The sequence below is a fragment of the Podarcis gaigeae genome (genome assembly GCF_964106915.1).
Source record: "Podarcis gaigeae genome assembly, chromosome: 2".
NCBI classification, from domain to species: domain Eukaryota; kingdom Metazoa; phylum Chordata; class Lepidosauria; order Squamata; family Lacertidae; genus Podarcis; species Podarcis gaigeae.
Window position 1 is genome coordinate 97,101,660 of NC_139679.1, and position 21,129 is coordinate 97,122,788.

General features: G+C 43.5%; 1 protein-coding gene across 1 annotated transcript; it reads right to left on the bottom strand.

Moving 5' to 3' along the window:
* Positions 1 to 15,706: 15,706 nt before the first annotated feature.
* Positions 15,707 to 18,535, bottom strand: GPR27 (G protein-coupled receptor 27). The gene has a single exon (XM_083724965.1). It carries the CDS (start codon positions 17,757 to 17,759, stop codon positions 16,605 to 16,607), a length of 1,155 nt encoding a protein of 384 aa, XP_083581091.1. The 5' UTR covers positions 17,760 to 18,535; the 3' UTR covers positions 15,707 to 16,604.
* Positions 18,536 to 21,129: the final 2,594 nt, after the last annotated feature.

Consider the following 21,129-nt stretch of genomic DNA (forward strand, 5'->3'; position numbering starts at 1 on the left):
TCAGTGGACAGTAATGTTTCCCTCAGAGCCATTATCTGTTCATAAACACTTTCCTGTGAATCTGCTTATTTATGATGCCATTGCTCAGCAGAATCTTATAGAGCTTCACAGTCCAAGTATTTGAAATGAAACAAAAGCAAAGTTATTTTTGCAGTGCAGTCCTAACCATGTCTTCTCAGAAACATGACCAACTAAATTCAGTGGGATTTGCTGCCAGGTAAATGGGGTTAGAAATTATAGCCTGAATGTATTCCTTGATTTCACTAAGGCGGGTGTGAGGAACCTTTGGTCCTTCAGATGTAGCTGACCTCCAACTTGCACCATTGCTAACCACTGGACATGTTTGCTGTGGATGATCGGAATTGTAGTTCCTCAGCATTTAAAAAGCCAAAGGTTCTCCACATCTGCACTTAGGGCATTTTCACATACCATTCAAAATCCACTTTGGCATTAAACTGATCTTAGCCCAATCTTAGCTGACTCATCACCTTTGTTTTCAAGTGAAGTTTCTACTATGAAGTGTTATTTTTATTTTAAAATGATAAAAAATATATAGACAGTCTATAATCAGCCTGTCAGCATTATACAGATACAGAGGCAGGTGCCTTGTCTCAGCTGTAGTACTTTCATGCTATTCTCATGACCATGGAGTTCATCAGCACTCCAGATACAGAGCTGGAGGCCGCAGATGCATCAGCTAAGGAGCCAAGTTGAGGGTTCCAAGCTTCCTACTCATTTTCAGAAGGCCATGGCACCTGTCAGAAACCCACAGAAGGAACTCCCATAGCTGTAGGACTCAAGTCAGGAGCCTCACAAGTGCCTTCCCTGAAGAACCTGATACCTATCACTGCACTTAACTGATCTTTCAGTACAGGGAGCACACTTGGAGGGAAGCTGTGGGATGTAGAAGAAGCGCTGGCCCTTTTAAGACTCTGAAGTTCATTCTTATGGTGGTTTTAGGTGACACATGGTATCTGTAGGTGGCCAGCAGTATCATGTTCTCCTTTTCGGTATCGTTGTCATGCCCCAACTTCACGCATCTTTGTATACAGAAACCGGCTGCTCATGCATAACTATGTAGGAGGATCTGTCCAGGGAAAGTGACCTTTGAGGGGAACAAGTTGTCTGTAATCAAACAGCACAGGAGTAGTATACTACAACTCACCTGCCACACATTAGCATGGATTTGTCTAACAGGCATTAAATCACCAGTCCTTAAGCAACATTCATTCTACCAGTCTAGGATTCCTGCTGATTTTAACATAATAAAACAGTACAAAGACTTTTTATTTACAAATTAAAAGGAAACTGACTTGATGGGCAAGGAGTTGTGGCCTGTTCTGGTCATAACAGTATGGAAGAGGCAAGGGTGGGAGACGAACACGCGGGAGTCTTAAGAGCTTGAATGAATCCTCGTTTTGTCTGAAGGTTCTCCTGAGTAAATTTTTATATAAAGTGTTAACCAAATATTTGGGGATAGGATGTTCAATATATTTAACATTTGATGCCTGCCAGTCTTTTATAGCTGACATGACATGGTATTTAGTATAACTATGGTCAGCATGGATGCCTCAGATTGTTCCCTGATAAATTGTGGCCTATGTGTGTCACAAATGAATAAATACTCTAGGAATCTTTTTCAAATTGACTTTTACCAGAAATTATAAGTTAGACAATCAATAACAGAAAAGCTTTAGGCTGCAATCCTATTGTCACTTACATGAGAGTGAAATCCATTAAATTCTATGGTACTTCTGAACAGGAATGACTGGAATAGTGTTGCACATGTTTTCATGGAAGTTGTAATTTATTTTCTTGAATTTCTTGTGGTTTTGTGTAATTTTGTTCTTAGCATTCTTAGATTTTTGTAAACCACTATATACTTGCGTGAGCAAGCTTGATTTATAAGAGCTTCAGTTAATATCCAGAGAAACAAGCTCCAATGACTTGTTCCATTTTTAGCTACAGAGTTATGCCTGCTATAAATAAATCATAACATTAAAAGTATTCTAATAGAAAGAAAAAGGGGCTTCTGCTTTTGTTGGACCAGATTAATATTGTTTTTGTGTTTCAGAAGTGATTGCAGGCATTCTGGTGAAGATAAGACAGATCTTACCTCTGCCTGAACATTGAGACATTGTATTGTTAAATATCACAAATATTTGCTCTGCTATTCTGTGGCATAAGAGCTAATATAGAACCTCTTGCAATGCATGTTTCTTTTGGCAACAAAATAATCATTTAAACCATCATCTCATTCTGTCTGGGACCATTGATGGTATAAAATAATTTAGTGGCCTGGATCCAACTAAATAATCCCTACTGGTTTCAATGGGGCCTTTGTGGCTGACTTTAGCTGCTGGATTCAGACCACAGGTTATCTTTACTTGAACTGAGGATGGTGGTTGGAGGAAGGACAGCATGTGACATTTGATATGTAGGTTCCACCTGTTAAGATTAAAAGATTTCCAATTACTAAATTTAAGGATTTTTAATTTAAAGAAACAAACAAACTTGCTTAGAAGCTGAAGCAAGTTATGGTCCGCTAACTTGCTTCAGCTTCTAATGGGCTATATGACCATGTGAATACCAAACCCCACAATTTCCTTGTGTTAGCAAAGCCTCTTGAAAATACAGGCTTTTAGATGTACAATAAGATAATGGGGTAGTAGTCCAGTTTATTTTTAGTATTTTTTCTTATCTAATACTGTGTGTTTGTTTATTATGTTTAAGGCTTGTGACAGAGATCTACAGTGTGGTGGAGGCATGTGTTGTGCTGTTAGCCTCTGGATTCGGAGCCTGCGGATGTGCACACCAATGGGAACCTTGGGAGAAGACTGTCATCCTTTGAGTCATAAAGTTAGTTTTTTTTTTTTTCTGGTACCTTGTGTGATACTGTAACTGACAGGGTAGAAGGAAATATGAATATATTTTGTTGTGAGTCAAACTGCATAAAATATTATCCATTGCAAAAGTGCAAGAACATATACTTTACAGAGGAAGTTTTCTTTTTATGGAAACAGCATCATAAGAACATACGCAAATAAATATATTACTGTCAGTGTTATTCTGTAAGAGGTCTTAAGGTAAAAAAAATAAAGTCCAATGCTTTTCTTTCACATTACAGAATATAAGCATCTTAAAACTATCCTAATACTCTTGTTTCTTATAAGTGATCATTCAAACCCTGCTGATTTCCAGAGCTATTAATCATTTGAGTAGGCAAATTGTTCAGGTAATCAAAGTACCTCGTTGCTTCATTCCAGAGGTTGGAATCCAACATTGTTTTGAGTAGTCTTCTGATCATGTGCTTTTTTCTCATCTCCTCTGCATCTCTCCTCAACCCTCTAGGGCAGATTTTAAGGGTACACAAGGGCGATTTGGGGTGGGGCATCACACATGTGATGTCAGGCTAAGGTTACCAATGTTTTTCAATGAATCCGAGACACTTATTGTTCGCTACATACATGTGAATGCTGAGAAAGCTGTAAATCTGGGGACTATCCCTGGGAAACAGGGACGTATGGTAACCTTACATCAGGAGTCAGAAGGAGCCTGGGGCAGAGCCGAACATGGCAAACGGCAGGAGAAGAAGGAGCCGGCCACTGGAGCCACACTATGCTGGGCTCCATGCTTCGCCTTCATGCTTTTTGAACACCTCAAAAATATTCAGGGAGGCTGAAAGAGATCAGTCCCAGGAGCTGGCACTGCTGTTCAGGTATTTGGGGCCTGTGTTGTGTAGCCTTTTAAACACTAACATGAGCATCTCAAATTGGGCCCAGAAACAAACTGGCAACCAGTGCAGCTGTTTTAAAAGAGGGGTTATGTGAGATCTAAATGGAACTCCAGCCAGTAATCTGGCTGCTGCATTTTGAACCACCTCTTCTTTTGGAAATTATGCATGGTCTGCCCGCCACCACCACCCCTCACCGCCCCCTTTTGAGAATATAGTCTGAGAATATAGTCCAAAATGTTTTGAAAATATTAAGGTTCATAGCTTATGGTTGTACTCTCTTACCATTGCTAGACTTTATGACAATCTGGGGAACCGGGTTCGCTTCCTCGCTCTTCCACATGCAGTTGCTGGGTGACCTTGGGCCAGTCACACTTCTTTGAAGTCTCTCAGCCCCACGCACCTCACAGAGTTTTTGTTGTGGGGGAGGAAGGGAAAGGAGAATGTTAGCCACTTTGAGACTCCTTCGGGTAGTGATAAAGCGGGATATCAAATCCAAATTCTTCTTCTTCTTTAAGTAGCATTGGCAAGACCCAACAGACAGTTTGACAGTCAGTTGCTTGCTAGTACCCTATGTACAAATCATTGGTTTTTCTTCATATCTTCTGGGCAGACAATGGACAGGATAGTCCATAAAGCTGCAAGAAGGCACTGTCATCCTTTTTCTCCCCTAAATACATTCATTCTCATTCCATGCAATGAGGGGTGGAGCCATTACCTTTCTTCCCATTTCTTTCTTGGTCTGCTGTTAAAGAAGAAGCAGGGAAGAATGTCACTGACTGCATATTCTTGAAAATCTTGGTCTTGTTTTGTATTGTTTCTAGCACTGGTTCTCAAAGTATTTACTGTTCAGTAAAATTAGTCCTTGCAATTTAGCCTTGAAGCCAGGGCTGCCATACGTCATATCCAGAATACTGCAGCCGATGTTCCTCAAAAATAGCTCAAAATCATCCAATTTATTTGCAAAAAAGCTCATAGGGGTTACAGAAGACCATTCAAAGTGTCAAAACACTGACATTCCCCATTTGTCTGCTGGTCAGGTACAAAGCAGACATATTCAATTTCTATTTTCCCCTCACTACCACACCACTGAGTTTAAACTTGATCTGCAAGGACAAGCCTAAATTGAAAGGCAATTTTGTCTTCATACTAGATTAGCCTTGAGTGCCCTTTGTTAAATCACACATGGAGAGCTTGTAAAGTGGACCACCAACTGATATAAGCTGATCAGAGATCAGTAAAGGCATACTGCTTAAATCAGAACACAGATTAAATGTTAGTCTTTCAGATAAGATTGAGCTGCAATTCATTTAGCCCTGCTACCACTTCTATAGATTTTTTTTCTTTCCATTAAGGTGAATAAAATATTATTTGTGCAACATTTTATAAAGAAAAAAAATACACAACATGCAGTGGCATAGTGTGGGTTGTCAGCACCCGGGGCAAGGCAAGTAATTTGCGCCCCCTAACCTGTGGATTTTAGCACTTGAGTGCGAGCGCCCCCCCCCCCCGATGTTGCGGCCCCCCCTGCACCCCCCACGCTACGCCACTGACAACATGCTTTGACAATAATACTGTAATGCAAGAACAAAATGCATTGGTCTTTGAGAAGAAAATCTGACACACACAAAAGGTCTTGTTGACCCCAGTGAATTGTGTTACTCTGATGGGACTAGATACATAATTAATCCCAACCAATTATTTGCAGTAACACTATTAAACAGCATTATTGGCAACAGTTTTGTTTTTAGAGGAAAATTTTGCTGTGGGTGTATGATTTGGAGAAATGCATAATTCCTCCAAGCCCATGGTTTTTAGCAAAAAGTAGGTAAAGCATACTTGTAAACCATGTAGTTAACATGGTACCCTTCAAACATTGTTGGACTGCAATTCCCATCAGCCTCTGACATTGTCAGTGATCAGAGATAATGAGAGTTGTAGCCCACAACATTTTGTGGGCACCACATTGACTACTCCTATCCCTGCCACAGATATCAAACAGACTGCAGAGGTTTATAGCAAAGCAAACAGGAACAGGAGAGTAAGGGAGTTCACACACCTGACTAGGCATAGATTTTGGCATTTACGGTTATATGCTCCTCCAAAACTGTACTGCTTCCCAGCTCAGTTGTACAAGAGGAGAAACAATAATAAGGCATGGGAAGGGGTATGCTGCAGTAAATAGCACCATCCTATTCTTTTGACTTGTCACATGCAAAATATTTTGGCTACTGTATATACAGACAAACTGTATATACAGCATATACAGTACAACTGCCTGCTTCCATTCCCTTCCCAGTCTCATCAATATGGAGCAGATTCTGAGTCAGTCTGAAATAATTTTTGAAGCGTTGGCTCAAGTGTCTTCATATGTATTTGTCCTGCTTACATCATAATAAAATTTGATTTTGACTTGTGTTTCTCATTGGCTGAAAGTGTGGCATTGCACTGAGCTGCACATAATCAGCTCCTAAACTTCTGACTGAAAGGAATCCATTTGGTTCCATTTTGTAAAAGCAAGGTACGTACTCTAAAAGATGAACAGATTTATCTGCCCCATTGAGAAAAAAAATCTGAGGTGCTTAACAGAAACATTGGGCAAAAATAAAATGAAACCTGCCTGTGCAGCTGGTAGGTAAGAATTTTTTGGAGGCTCTGTGCAATTTTACAAGTCTCATGCCCTATTACAAGTCCTATGCTGCTCCTGTTGAACCCATTTCCTTTTTTTACAGGCAAATATTGAGTGCTGTTTCCAGGAAAGCACTAGAAATATTTATTCTCCCACAGGTACGACATAGGTATATGTTGTTGGATGATCCTATTGGAAGGCCCAATCTGAAGCAAGGTAGCATATGTGGGATAGCAAATACCAACACTGCAAAACTTTGGATTAGGTCTTTGCCGAAAGTGATACTCCCATTGGTACACCATAATAATCTATACCAGACTTACTGCTCTTTTGAAATGATGGTTGTGCACACAGAGGATCAGTTTCACATTATATAGTTAAGAATAAATACCAAGAGAGGAAAATAGGTCAGTACACCTGTAAGGAAGATGGGATGTGTTTTTGGGGATCCCTTTGAACTAGTTTAATATACTAGTGTGGAAACTTTAATGTTAATGGCAGGCACCTACTGTTGAGTTGTCTTCTTGCCTTCATTTCTTTAACATTAACTATTTGATTTCAGATTCCATTTTGGGGGAAGAGAATTCATCACAGCTGTCCATGCCTACCTAATTTGGCTTGTGTCTGGATTTCTCCTAGCAAATACAAATGTTTACCAGAGTTCAAAAACGAAGATATATTTTTCTAGCGAAAGCATGGGGAAGGATTCTGTGCCGTTACTGTATTCCATGTATTAAGATCCTTACTTGTTATTGTGATGAAGTCATTTGTCACTGGAAATTTTCCAATATATTTTCTTGCATTGTAACCATTATCATTTTTATGATACCATAGTTCATGGCAACCAAGATGTTTTCAGCTGGACAATTTCAGGGAGTTCTTCATATTCTTAACAGCACAAGCTACCGTAATATGTGCTGAAGTAGACCTGTACAACTTGAGACTTGCCAGTTCAAACATAGCACATCAGTCATGTGTGGCAGACTACCTAAGGCTCAATAAACCTCCTATTTGTGTAGCCTACACAAACAGGTAACAAGAAGAAACTGGCAGGCCCCAATGCATCATTGCTGTGTTGCATTTGGCTTAGATCACAAACTGTGCAGACTTATACTGAAGGAATAGTACAGAATAGCTCCTCTCTCCTAAAACCTGGCCTGCTTAAGGATGATCAGGTTAGCCATCTAGAAAACGGATGCCCATAATTACCAAATCAGTTTACATAAATTTGCTCAAGGTTTTTCTGAATCTACTAAGATTGAATTAAAGTATTTTGCGCTGCAATATAGGGCTAAGAACTAGACGTTATACTATGATAATCCAGGTACACATTTGTTGTAATAATTATACTATTTTAGATTAGAAATAACATTATTTTAAACACTTCCACTGTGTTCTTTACATTATTTAAAAATGACAACCAGCACCAAAGCATTTAAGTAGTAAAAATACTGTTTAAAATTAATACACTCTGAGTATGAGAAGAGAAATAATTCTTTTCGTTTATTTGGCATAAACTAGCAGCTTGTCAGATATTTGAAGTGTACTTTATATATTTTTAAAAAATCGGAAAAGTCTATTTAATTAAAGTACATGACTTGTTATGTAAATATAACAATATCACTATGTATTAATTCTGTATCAGAATAATGGCAGTATATTTATTTATTTAAAATTATATATTTATTTTTGCACTGTGGTCTTTGATTTTTTCCAGTGAGTTATTGTTATCTATCAACACTAAATTGAGAACTTATGTACGAAAGTATGCATCACTCAAGATTTCTGTGAATGTTACCATTAAATTTGACATAAGAACCTCCTATACAATTCAATGCTCAATGAAAAATTATAAAATGCCATAGAAGCTGTCTTCAGTCTTACTTTTTTTTTTTACTTATCCTTGTTAAATATAACACACACAAAAAGGTAACAAAGTAATCCTATGCATGTTTATTATGAAGTAAGCCCCATTTAGTGAATTGAGGCTTATCTTCATGTGCGTAGGACTGCAGTATAGTATTATACATTTCCTATATTCGTAGCGATTCTGTGTGTGGAAAGCTGGTGCAAAGTGTATCTAGACAACTGACATGCATTTATTTGCCCGAGTCCGCAGTGTTAAGTAGCTAAGGCCAATCACATCAAGTACATTCTCTTTAGCTGATGTCAATAAGGACCAGTTTATATCATCAGCATAACCATGAAGGGAAGCAGCATTCCCTGAGCTATACACCATGTTATGCTGTTGGTGGATGGCTGCATATTTAAATGCTTCCTTTAAAAAACAAAACTGGTATGTAGAGTGAGAAACACATGAGAAAAGTCTAGACTGAGCTTTTCCAAGATACTTTTCTTTGTGTACGACTGCATTCGTTGTGAGGAAAGTCCAGAAAAGTTTTAACATTAGATTCTGCTGACTGCATAAACTGACTGAGATGAGTAGGAAATTCATCACAACTTGGCTCTGATTTCTCGTCCCAGTATATTTGAAGGCAGAAGAAGCACACCATGTCATGCATCTTAGGTGTATTTCTAATAAAAGAATATTTGAAAATCCTTGGGTATCAGAAGTCAGCTTTAGACCAAGTATAGTAGAAAGACTGATGGTTCCAGAAGCAGTGCAGGATAACCAACCATAGTTGTGTTGGGTGGCGACTTATAATCTTGCACTCCATGGCTTTTTCTTCCATTAGGAAACACTCCCAAAGTCATTTTGCTATAGCACATCAAGATTAATTGTTCATGTTCCCATGTATTGTCTATATGAGTCACTCTGGAAATGTGTTCCCCAAATATACCCATTTAGTAGATCCTTATTTAGTTCTCTGCTTAACTTCCCCCTCCCCTCGCCAAAATGTGTAAATTTATGTAATGCAGTGAGGTCTTTCTTCGGCTTCTGAGATGTATGTTGTTTTCAGTATTATGTGAAGAAACCCAGAAGCACCAGTCTACAATAAACCTTCTAAAGTGGAACAGCAATAAATTTGTTTTTGATTCATGGAGCTATGAGAAGAATTTAGCTATGTGCATTATTTCACGTAGGTCAAATTTTGTCAGAACTAAAGCTGCCTTTCATTAACCAGCAAGCTATTTTTCACACAGCCATTGGCACTTGACTATCAGGTCTTCATTGACCCACAGAACTCATCAACTGAAAGTATCAAAAAGAATGTATTGACCTTGCTGCCAGAACTCCCTGCTAATTAGGAACAAATGAGAAAACAGCACCACAAAATGAGGCCATTTCATGTGTGGCTCCTCAGCTGTGGAAAACACATTTGCAGATTCACAATTAAAAACATACATTTGCTGCACACACGTATGTAAGTTCATGTAAAACATAAACCCAGACAACATTAAAAAAAAAAATGAAACAAACTTTACAGCAGTACTGTATATACTTATAGCGAGCCAGATCTAGAAGAATGGAGAACTCCCAATCTTCATTAAATTCTATAGTTGGGGCCAACATAACATCAAAGCTGCAATCCTAATCTTTGCTCTCCTAGAACTTTAGGAAACCTCGATCTGCTCTGTCTAGAAATCTGCTCAAAGATGCATCAGTGTGGCAACCGCCACGGGGAATCACCACTAATTAGAATTCTTCCATGACATCTTTACACCTCCATTACCTTCACAAGGGAGTATTAGCTTTTGTCCCTTTTGAGCAATGCCCAGTATTCGCAGAAGATACACAATAGCTAGGCTTTTAACTCTGCCCCTAGCTCAAGGTAAATCCTTCAAACAATGGGTGGCAGTGAGATTTGCTAATGAATCAACCACAGTCCATAATGTGGGCATATATTCATTATACAGTGGTACCTCGGGTTAAGAACTTAATTCGTTCTGGAGGTCCGTTCTTAACCTAAAACTGTTCTTAACCTGAGGTACCACTTTAGTTAATGGGGCCTCCTGCTGCCACCGTGCCGCCACCGCGCGATTTCTGTTCTCATCCTGAAGCAAAGTTCTTAACCCAAGGTACTATTTCTGGGTTAGCGGAGTCTGTAACCTGAAGCGTCTGTAACCTGAAGCATCTGTAACCCGAGGTACCACCGTATAGGATGCTTGGAAAGAACATGAACTGCATTTTCCCATTTTAAAGCCATGATGTTTCGTTTCATACTATAATACCACTCTGAAACGTTTTCCTTTTCTCCTTGCAGCTAAATAGTTGACGTAGCGGTCCTCAAGCATTTTGTTGCCTGGTGACCCATTTGGAAATCCAAGAAACTGCTGTGGGCCCCACAAAAACCAATTTCACAGTCAAACCCCACTTCCAAAAACAGGCAGAACATCTCCCCCAAAACCAAAGCAGACAAAAAAGTAGGCACTTTTTCCCACCCCAAAACCCAAGCGAACTCTGTAACTGAACCACCCCCCGAAGAGCCCCAAACCCTCATATGGGAGAGGTGGATCAGGTAGGGCCCTTGGCAAGGAGCCAAAGGGGTAACTGAGGACACTGTAGAACCCATGGGCACCATGTTGAGAACCCCAAAGTCAAATGAGAATTGGGTTAGTGTTTATTTTAAAGTTCCATCTTTTGCAACTTTGATGGCTGAATAATGTACTGCATTTGTTACCCTTTCCTTGTTTATTTCCTATCACATACATGAGCTTTAAAATGGGGCTTCGACAGAATGAAGCTGCATATAGGAAGCGGCCCCGTTAATTCATTTTAAATCTTGCACCTGCCATGACAAATGCTCAATTGACATACCTTTCTAGCTTACCAATGTTTTCACCGGAGTGTGTCCTTACAGAAGCAGCAGGTATATAACAATCAGGTTTGGCTATTCTATCATCCTCTCAGCTTGGCTAGAAAGACAAAATTCTTCATTGTAGGATACATCCCCAGTGTGCCTCATCAAGGGACGTCTGACTAATTAGCCATCTCAGCATAGTAAGACATAGTGATGTGCATATTGTTCCAAATAGGACCACATTCAAATGCTTGTAGTTCGCTTTATTGCACACACACATATGCACATTTTTAAATATGTGCATGCTGCACAGGTGAGTGCTTTGGGGCAAAACCCCAGAAGTAACAGCTAAGAATACCTTCACTTAAACCATCTTTTAAAGAAGACGTCTCTAGTATAAAGTAAGCGGCCTTGACAAAAAGGAACATGTTTCCCAGGAGGAGTTGTTAGTATCACAAAAATTGGCAGGACAATGAAACGGACATGAGAAGATTTTATATTCTATATTCTGATTCTTATGAACTACAGAGGCCAGCAGTTAGTGGTGTCTGTTTTTGAGAAGTTATTTTGTTTGTAATAAATAATAATAATAATAATAATAATAATAATAATAATAATAATACCCTACCTATCTGGCTGGGTTGACAAGAAGCAAAGGTTCAACTTCAACCTGTGAAAGCACACACAGGGACTATATTTTGTATGGATGTATGCAAGTGATCTATTTAGGAGGTGTGACAGGACGTTCTTTATGGAGCAATTTAGATTTCATGGATGTATTGGCAGAAACATTCTTTTAATGGAAGCAAGTACTTCATTATTCTGCATTTTGAGAGCCAGTGTGGTGTAGTGGTTAAGAGCGGTAGTCACGTAATCTGGTGAACTGGGTTCGTGTCTCCGCTCCTCCACATGCAGCTGCTGGGTGACCTTGGGCCAGTCACACTTCTCTGAAGTCTCTCAGCCCCACTCACCTCACAGTGGGAGGAAGGGAAAGGAGATTGTTAGCCGCTTTGAGACTCCTGAAGGGGAGTGAAAGGCGAGATATCAAATCCAAACTCTTCTTCTTCTTCTTCTTCATTCCTTTTTTTTCTATTTTAACAATGCCCACCTACTCACAGTCTGAGAGGAAATAAGGGAAACAAACCTGATTTACCTGGAGGCCCCTTGGCCAACCTGCCCTAATTAAAAGTGCTGTCAGATAGCAGGTGATGGAAAACCTGAGCCAAAGACCCTCAATAGCTGCTGCCTATAGACAATACTGGATTTGTTGGCATAGGTTGCAATCTATAACAGAGGTGCAGATAAGGGGGCACCAGAAAGTGGAGGCAACATCATCTGCCAAGAAGACCATGTTTACAAGGAAGAAGTGCTGGCACATCTTTCCTCGTGCCTGTTTAAAAATGATTCCCCCCCCAAAAAAAACCCAACTAATTGCTTACAAGGGGGCTATAAGAACGGCAAGCACCACACCCAGCTTGGAAACTATTGTAGTAGACTGCAAGACCTAATACCAGCAAACTGTTCCTTTGATTTACTTGTGCCAGTGGTACTGCTCAGCAACTTCCTTCCCATCATCCTTCTTCTAGAGCTTGGGTGACAGGCAGGAACAAACTCAACATTTTGATGGAGCGAAGTAATACTCTACTAAATCACTCCACTTTCTCTGACTGTCACAAAGAATCATGCCTCCAAGCCTCAAATCTTTCTTTTTCTAGCTAGGAAGGATCATGATTTCCACCCTTTCTCTCACAAATGATAAGCTTTTGCTAAAGTGACAAACCCTCTTCTCTGTGGCCGCTGCTAATATTGTCCAAGGAAGAGGTACCCTTTCCCAAAAATTAGAAGTTCAGCATCAAATGTAGTGCACACAGTTGCAAGGGGGGGGGGAGGAAACAAAATTGCAACTCCCACAGATGGATGGCACAACCAAATCCCAAATATTGAAGGTCATAACTAAACAAAAGACAGTTTTATTTGTATCGGCTAAGGACCGCTATACCTCAAGGGCTGCCTCTCCCCATATGAACCGTCCCGGACCCTGCAATTGTCATGAGCCTTCTTTGTGCCCCTTCCACGAGAAGTCTGGAGGCAACACAGGAACAGGCCTTTTCTGCAGCAGCTACCCATTTGTGGAATCCTCTCCCCAGGGGCACTCACCTGGCACCTTCCTTACATATCTTTAAAAAGGTAAAGGGACCCCTGACCATTAAGTCCAGTCACAAACGACTCTGGGGTTGCGGCGCTCATCTCGCTTTATTGGCCAAGGGAGCCGGCATACAGCTTCCGGGTCATGTGGCCAGCATGACTAAGCCGCTTCTGGCGAACCAGAGCAGCACACGGAAATGCCGTTTACCTTCCCGCCGGAGTGGTACCTATTTATCTACTTGCACTTTGACGTGCTTTCAAACTGCTAGGTTGGCAGAAGCTGGGATTGAACAATGGGAGTTCACCCTGTCACGGGGATTCGAGCCGTTGACCTTCCGATTGGCAAGCCCTAGGCTCTGTGGTTTAACCCACAGCGCCACCCACGTCCCTGTATTTTTCAGATGAAAGGCAGTGTAGGAATTTAATAAATAATAATATCCCACCTTTTAACCATTTCATGAGGCAGTAGATTTCCCACAAGGCTGTAAAACAGTTCAATAGCACACCTGTATAATAGTACTGTAGATACGAACATATAGACAACCCAATACATCAAAACGGATTGCTAGAACAATAAATCTCAGTTTCACTCCTTCTCTTTCTCTCTCTCTCTCCTGTCAGCTCCTTCTGGATGTCTATGTTCCTCTTTATCTTCTGGGTGTATACACTAGTGGCCAAAATTGTGGAAACCTTTTGGGAAAAGTGTATTTCCGAGGTTTGATGGCTCATAACACCACCTTTTTTTGGAGTAATACCATAAGATTATATATCAATGGAAAGATAATTCAGTGAAGAATGTATTGCAATGATGTTTGTTCAATTATCTGTATTCTATCAAGAGTTATAGCCAAATAACCAGAAAAAGAAAACACAACTTGATTAGGTTGATATGCAGCTTTCCACAATTTTGGCCACTAGTGTACTTTACTTCCCCTCTCTCCCCACACGGTCAGATGACTAGGGCCCCACAAGCTGCCTAGAAATCCACACCTCCCAAAGTTCCCCTTTCCCACAACTGTCAAAATCTGACCAAAGCATCTTTCCCTCTCGGATGGGTTGCCCTGAAGAGAGTGAACTTTCCACACCTTCATGTCAAGTTCTCTCTCTGCAATTAATATGATGGCTGCTGAGATAGCATTCAGTTCTTCTTTGCTCGGCTTCTTATTGAACTACATTAAAATGTTAACTTCTGCTATACCACTAAAGCTCATTCGTTTTTTAAAAAACGAATCTGATGGTGCACACTGTTCCTGTATTTCCAAGAAGTAAGCTCAGCAAAAGTAGTTACAGTAGTTAACAGTTAGCTTAGTGATATTTTTAGAAACTGTTTACCACATAATCTGCAGTTTTTTTAATAAAAAAAACGTAGAACATTAATAATTTAAAAATGATATCTGGTATTACCGTGCAAGGCAGATAAGCAATTATGTGCAGGAACTGCTTTGTCTATTAAAATTAGTGATACACAAATTATCTAGAGACATTAACAGATGAGGAGCCCTTTAGAAATAGACATTTGTTTTAACAGATGTGGGGGAGGGGAAGAGTAGTTCTATTTAGGCCTATAAATTAGCATGAACTTAGAATTATTACTATTCTTATTCTTATTATTATTACTATTTAGAAATGTGCAGTCCTTTTTAGGATGCATAGAACTGGGATAAGGACCCCCTGAAATTAAGTCCAGTCACAAACGACTCATCTCGCTTTATTGGCCAAGGGAGCTGTTTTTCCGGGTCACGTGGCCAGAATGACTAAGCCGCTTCTGGTGAAACCAAAGCAGCACATGGAAACGTTGTTTACCTTCCTGCCAGAGTGGTACCTATTTATCTACTTGCTCTTTGAGGTGCTTTCAAACTGCTAAGTTGGCAGGAGCCGGGACTGAGCAATGGGAGCTCACCCCGTCGCAGGGATTCGAACCACCAACCTTCCGATCGGCTCAGTGGTTTAGACCACAGCGCTACCCGCGAAACCAGGGTCTAAGAACAAATCACAGTGCAAAGTCGAGGGTAGGGGATCTGCTTCTGCCGCCTTATTAAAAAAACCTGCCCATTTCCCAGGTTTTTCTTCCCACTGGAAACAATGGACAGAGAAATTTACACATACAGGAAAATGCTCAAATCGCCCCCCACACACACACATACACACACTTGGGGATGCTGAGGATCCAGAAGGGCTTTGGAGCCAAACTGCTGTGCAGAATGGCCCTGAAATTTTCCCTCACTGGACATACTAGTGCCACAATGCCAACCTCAGTTAAGTCAGAGATTCAGTTGAGCTGGAACATCTGAGAGGGAGGCAGCACACCAGATCTCCCTCTTCCATGTTGTCTCCCAAATCAGAGGAATTGATCCAACCTGTCCTATAGTCCTGGGACAACCCGGCCAGGAACCACAGAAATGCACCCATATATAATTATTATTTTCTTCCTGTAGCATAGGCTGTAGGCAAGCCATGCCAAAACAAGAGTAGAAAGCAAAGCATAAACATTTGATGTACGAGAATTGAACAGTGTTTTTATTAAAACAGTCAAGATGTACAAGTATTGTCCAGTATTTGTAGATAACATTTTAAAAAGCCAATAAAGTATGAAAGTCAGTGTGATTTTAAAAACCTGATATTGACAGTTTTTTTAAAGTTGATATGTAATCAATTTGCTTTTTAAAATTATCATTTCCTCTCCCCCCCGCCCCACCAAAGGGGTTCTGAAATACTATGAAAGGAACAGTGCAACAAGAAAATGTAAGTTAGTCTACGTCAAAGCAAGTGAACCTAATTCTCTTCAGGTCAATAGGAAACGACCCAATAACTTGAGTAAGGTTAAGATGTAGGTTAGGGTAGCATCTCACGTTTCTCTATTTCAGGCAAAGTTAGAAATTCACTGCTTTAAGTACTGAAATAAAAATTAATCCAAAAGCTCCCCAGCAAGAAACGACTTCTAAACACAGTACAGTTTCTCCTTCTTGGTCACCCTTTAAAAACAAACACTGTAATACAATATTTTGAGGTCATCAAAAATAACACTTTAGTATAAAATTTCATCTTGGCCTTTTATCAAATCTTACATGAATAAAATCGCTTAGCCTTTATCAAAACCAGTAGGGTCTTAAAAAAAACAACACAAAATTATGGCCTTTTTATCCATGTCAGAATCATTTGTAGAAATGTTAGAAGCAGCCAAGAAAGTTGGAGCCCTGTGTTACTTCCCAGATTTCCTCCCCTCCCCTTCCCCCCCCCAAATCCCCCTAACACATAAATAAATAAATATCTTAAAACCTAAGGGTGTGGGGGAAAGTCAAGGTGTCTCCTTAGATAACAATTTCTCAAGTGCATATACCAAAAAAAAAAAAAAAAAAGCGCATAGAGAGTACTATTTTCAATTGGAAAGATAAAACTACATCCCAAAATTCTTCAGATCACACAGAATGGTGCCTTGAGTATTTTGTATGCTTTGGCAGCAGAGGAAATGAGCTCTGAAACAGACTCTGAGCTCCTTGTTGAAAATGAAGCACAGGATGGGGTTGACCCCTGCCTGGGCAAAGGTCATCCAGACAGAAGTGGTCAAGTAGACTTGGGGGATGGCGCTAGCCTTGATGAAGACCCGCAGGTAACAGGCCACAATGTAGGGCGACCAGAGAAGCAGGAAGAGAAGGGTGATCATGTAGAACATCTTGCAGATCCTCTTCTCTGTTTTGAACTCCTCCAAGACCAGCAGCCTCTTGATCTGGCTGTGGGTGGTGTTCTGCCGGATGCCCACCAAAGTGGGAGGAGTGGGACCCCGGCCAAAGCCAGCGGTCCAGTTTGCGGCCGCCTGGCCGGTGGCCCCGGGTCCGTGGAAAGTCCAGTTCTGGCTAATGGCCGGCACCAACTGAGCGGGCTTCATCTTGCGGTGGCTGTGGATGAAGAAGAGGAGCTTGACGTACACCAGGTGGGTGGCGGCGACGACGGTGGCGAGCATGAGCATGAAGCCCAGCGTGTCGTTGGCCTTGACGTAGCGGTGCTCGAAGATGCACTGCTCTTCTTCGCGGATGAACTTGTAGGTGCCCACGTCGAAGACGGGCGGGAAGGCCATGGCCATGGAGAGGGTCCACACCATGCACACCACCGCCAGGCAGGTCCAGCCCGTCATGCGCTTGGCGTAGAAGCGGTGGTGCGCAATGGCCATGTAGCGCGTCACGCCCACGCAGAAGAGCAGGAAGGCGGCGTGGAAGCAGAAGAGCACGGCCAGGAAGGCCAGCACCTTGCAGCTGAGCGCGCCGTGCGGCCAGGCGCCCGCGCCGCTGTGCACCGACAGCATGACGAAGGGGAAGCAGGCCAGCGAGCGCAGCCCGTCGGCCAGGCACAGGTCCAGCAGCAGGTAGTAGGGCGCGCGGTGCAGGGGCCGCTCCTTGAGGATGAGCCACGCGAAGAGCCCGTTGCCCGCCAGGCTGAGGCACAGGATCAAGCCCAGCGTGGTCAGCTTGAGGCCCGAGGCGCTGAGTAGGCCGCCGGGGCCGGGCAAGTGCGGGCTGCTGCTGCTGCTGCTTGCAAACTCGCTGGCGTTCGCCATGGAGCGAGGCTGAGGATCGCCCACCTCCCCGCCGACCCTGAGGCACAAACGCTGCGGAGGGAGCGAGCAGACGGGGCTTCTCCTCAACAGCAGCTAGCGGCGCCGCCGCCTCGCCCCGCCGGGCTCTCCCGCCTCCGAGACCAGCTGCCTTCTTCGCCTACCGCCGCCCGATCTGCTCCTCTCCGCGAGGGCGGCATCGTCCTCCTCCTCCCCGCTCGCTCCCCTGCGCCTCGCTCCCCAGCAGCGGCCACCTCGAGCTGTGCGGGCGCCGCCGGGCGCAGCCCATTCCCGCGCGCCGCTGCACTCAGCTCCGCCGAGCCGACGCCGCCTCCGTCTCCGCCAGCATCGCGATCGGCTCCTGGCTCGTTAGGGGGCGGCCATCGCCGTCGCCATCCAACTTTAAAAGGCTCCCGGGAGGGATGCAGCAGGCGACCCCGGCAGGAAGCAGCAGCAGGAGGAAAGGCTGGCACCGACGAGGGTCCCCTTTCCCCGGCCTGGGGCGCGCTGCCGCCGCCCTGCCAGCATCGCGCCTTTTGTTGCCCGCCGCCCTCCTCCTATTGTCTGCTTCCTCGTCTCTCGCTCGCTCGCTCTCTACCGACTCCTACCGCACGGCTTTCGCAGCGGAGGCCGGGCTTCCCTCGGCCACTTTCTCCTCCGCGCCATCACCGCCGCCGCCGTCTTCTCAGCCAGCGGCAGCGCCGAGGGGAAGGGCGAGCGCGCCGCCACGACGCGCGCAGGGGGCCGCGGCTCGCGATCGAGAGCCGGTATTGGCTGGGGCCGCGCTTCCGGCGGGGAGGCTGCTGCTGCTGCCGGAGATCAGGTTCAGGGGTGGGGTGGGGTAGTAGGGGGGCAGGCTGAGCCTGCGCAAAGAGGAAGGCAGAGAGATGGAGGGGCGGGGAAGGAGAGGTGGAGGGGAGCGCGGAGGCAGAGGCAAGCCGCCGGCGATGGCAGCTGCTGCTCTTCTGCCTCTCCCTCTAAGGACCAGCGAAAGCGCTCAGAGGCATCGGCGCCTGCTTGCCGGCGGGGCGAGAGGGCGGGTTCTCAGCAGCAGATGGGGGAACAATGGCCATTCAGCAATCCTGTTGTTGCTGCTGCTGCAACAGTCATCCGCCGTCCGTGAGCATCCTGACAGATCCGGAGCGAATTGGCCCAGATGACTGGAAACACCGCTAGGCGAGCCACAACACCTGCGGTAGAGAAGCACGCAAAATTAAAATTAAAAGACACCTGAGTTCTAGACTGGCTGTCTGACCACTGAACACCAGGGCTGGGCCCCACGATGATAGGAAGTTCTCGCCCATCAGAATTCATAAAATCATAGAATTTTAAGAGTTGGAAGCGACCCTTGGGATCCTATAGTCCAACCCCTTACAATGCAGGAATATGCAACTATCCTATACGGGGATCGAACCTGCAATCTTGGCGTTACCTAGAACCCTTGGGAGGGGTTGGCTGTGTACCCACTGTGCGTTTAAAGCGTGTTTCCCTGCCCACAAGAATCCTGGGGACTACAATTCCCAGCACTCTTAAACTACAGTTCCCATGATTCTTTTCTTAAGGAGAGGGGAGGAGACGTTTTAAATGTGTCCTAAAAGGATGGTGTGTATGCAGTGGCTTTGGCGTGAACAAATACTTCATGGGCCCCATTTCCCACATTCTCTGCCGAAATATCTCTTACCTTCATCTCAACATTCCTCCCTATTGCCAGCAATCAAAATGTACAAAAGAGATTTCTTCTTTGTATAGTTTCATTTTGGATTCAATGTAATTTTTGTTGTAATTTTGCATTGAAAATAAAATTTATTTTAAAAAAATCTACGAAAGAGAATGGCCTAAACATGCACACTCTACCTGGTTGGCAAATTTAGCACCTGGGTATGTGTTCCATCCATCATGATGTCAAAAACAGCCCTGTGAAGGCAGGCTCCAACATCAGAAGTCGGAAACTCCCCTGGAGGTAGGTAGAGAAGGCAAACACCCAGGGAAGCAAGAACAGCTGGCTGCCTGTCTCTGTTTGTCACTCCTTGTTTATCTTGTCTCTCTCTTTTCAAGGTTTAATCATCCCTGTTTCTCTCCCTCTCAACCCCTAGGCATAATTAGCCCCTCTAGAAGAGATGATAAGCTGAGATAAACGGGTTGTTTGGGATCCCTTCCAGCCTTCTCTGCCTCTTTAGAGAAGGGCAGAGGCTTCAGAAATCTCAGCAGCCAGAGCCCGGATATCCATGTACGCAGCAGCTTTTGACATGATGAGCCTGACATTCAGCCAGGATCTCAAATTCCTGATGGTCACCGTAAATCCCTGCTTTAGCGTGTGAAAACGGAATTGCCGGAGCCCCATATTCTCATGCCTTGGCTTGCTCCTCTTGGCCCCTGTTTAAAAGGCAGGATTCATGACCCATGTTCTCAGGGACAGAGGTAAAAATGTTTCCTTTTGCAGCTAAAAGAGGGGGAAATGACCCCTCACCTAATGCTCACTAATCCCCAGATTAATGCCTTGGCATTTTGACCAGTCCGCAGTCAGCGCAATTGAAGGCAGTGGCACACAGCTGGCGGCAGATTATAGGCCTCTCAGCATAATATGGAATGGGGCTATATGCAAAGTAATTTACAGGGCCAGATTTTAACAGTTGCAGGTTATTTCTGTAGGACTGCACATTTATTTCACTAAAGAAGAGCTGGCTGGTTTTGATCGTTGACAGGCATTTACCAGTATGACCATATTGCACATATATTCAGTGAGCTACAGTGTTGGTTTTCAGGTACAATGGAAAGCACTGGTTTTTACCTCCATGAGAGAGCACACGATGCTCTGGGACACGAAAGGTCCAAGGCTCAGAAAGATTCCTCAGATAGCAGTTGCCAGCCAGTGTACACAATACCGATGCACTTTGAGCAGTAGTCGCTTGCTTCCTATGTTCCAGAATGGTCTGGGATTAAGGTAGCCAAAGAGCCACCTGCTGTTGTGCTGAGTGGTGTTAAGAATGATTTTGGAGACCCTCCGATGACCATTTCAGCTGCTTGACAGATTCAAACCATTATACAGTGGCTGATGTTTTAATGCAGCCTTTCTCAACCTGTGGGTCCCCAGATGTTGTTGAACTACAACTCCCATCACCCCTAGCTAGCAAGGCCAGAGCTCAGGAGTGATGGGATTTGTAGTCCAACAACATCTGGGGACCCACAGGTTGAGAACCACTGTTTTAATGGGATCTTGTTAAGGCTCCTTGGTTGCCATCAGTGATGTACTTTGGTCATCTGAGACTGTCTGCTTACAGGGGGCAGGGTCTTTAGATCATCAGTCTTGCCCAACCTGGTTCCCTCAAGATATTTTGGACTGCAGCTCCCATGCTGGCCAGGGCTGATGGGAGTT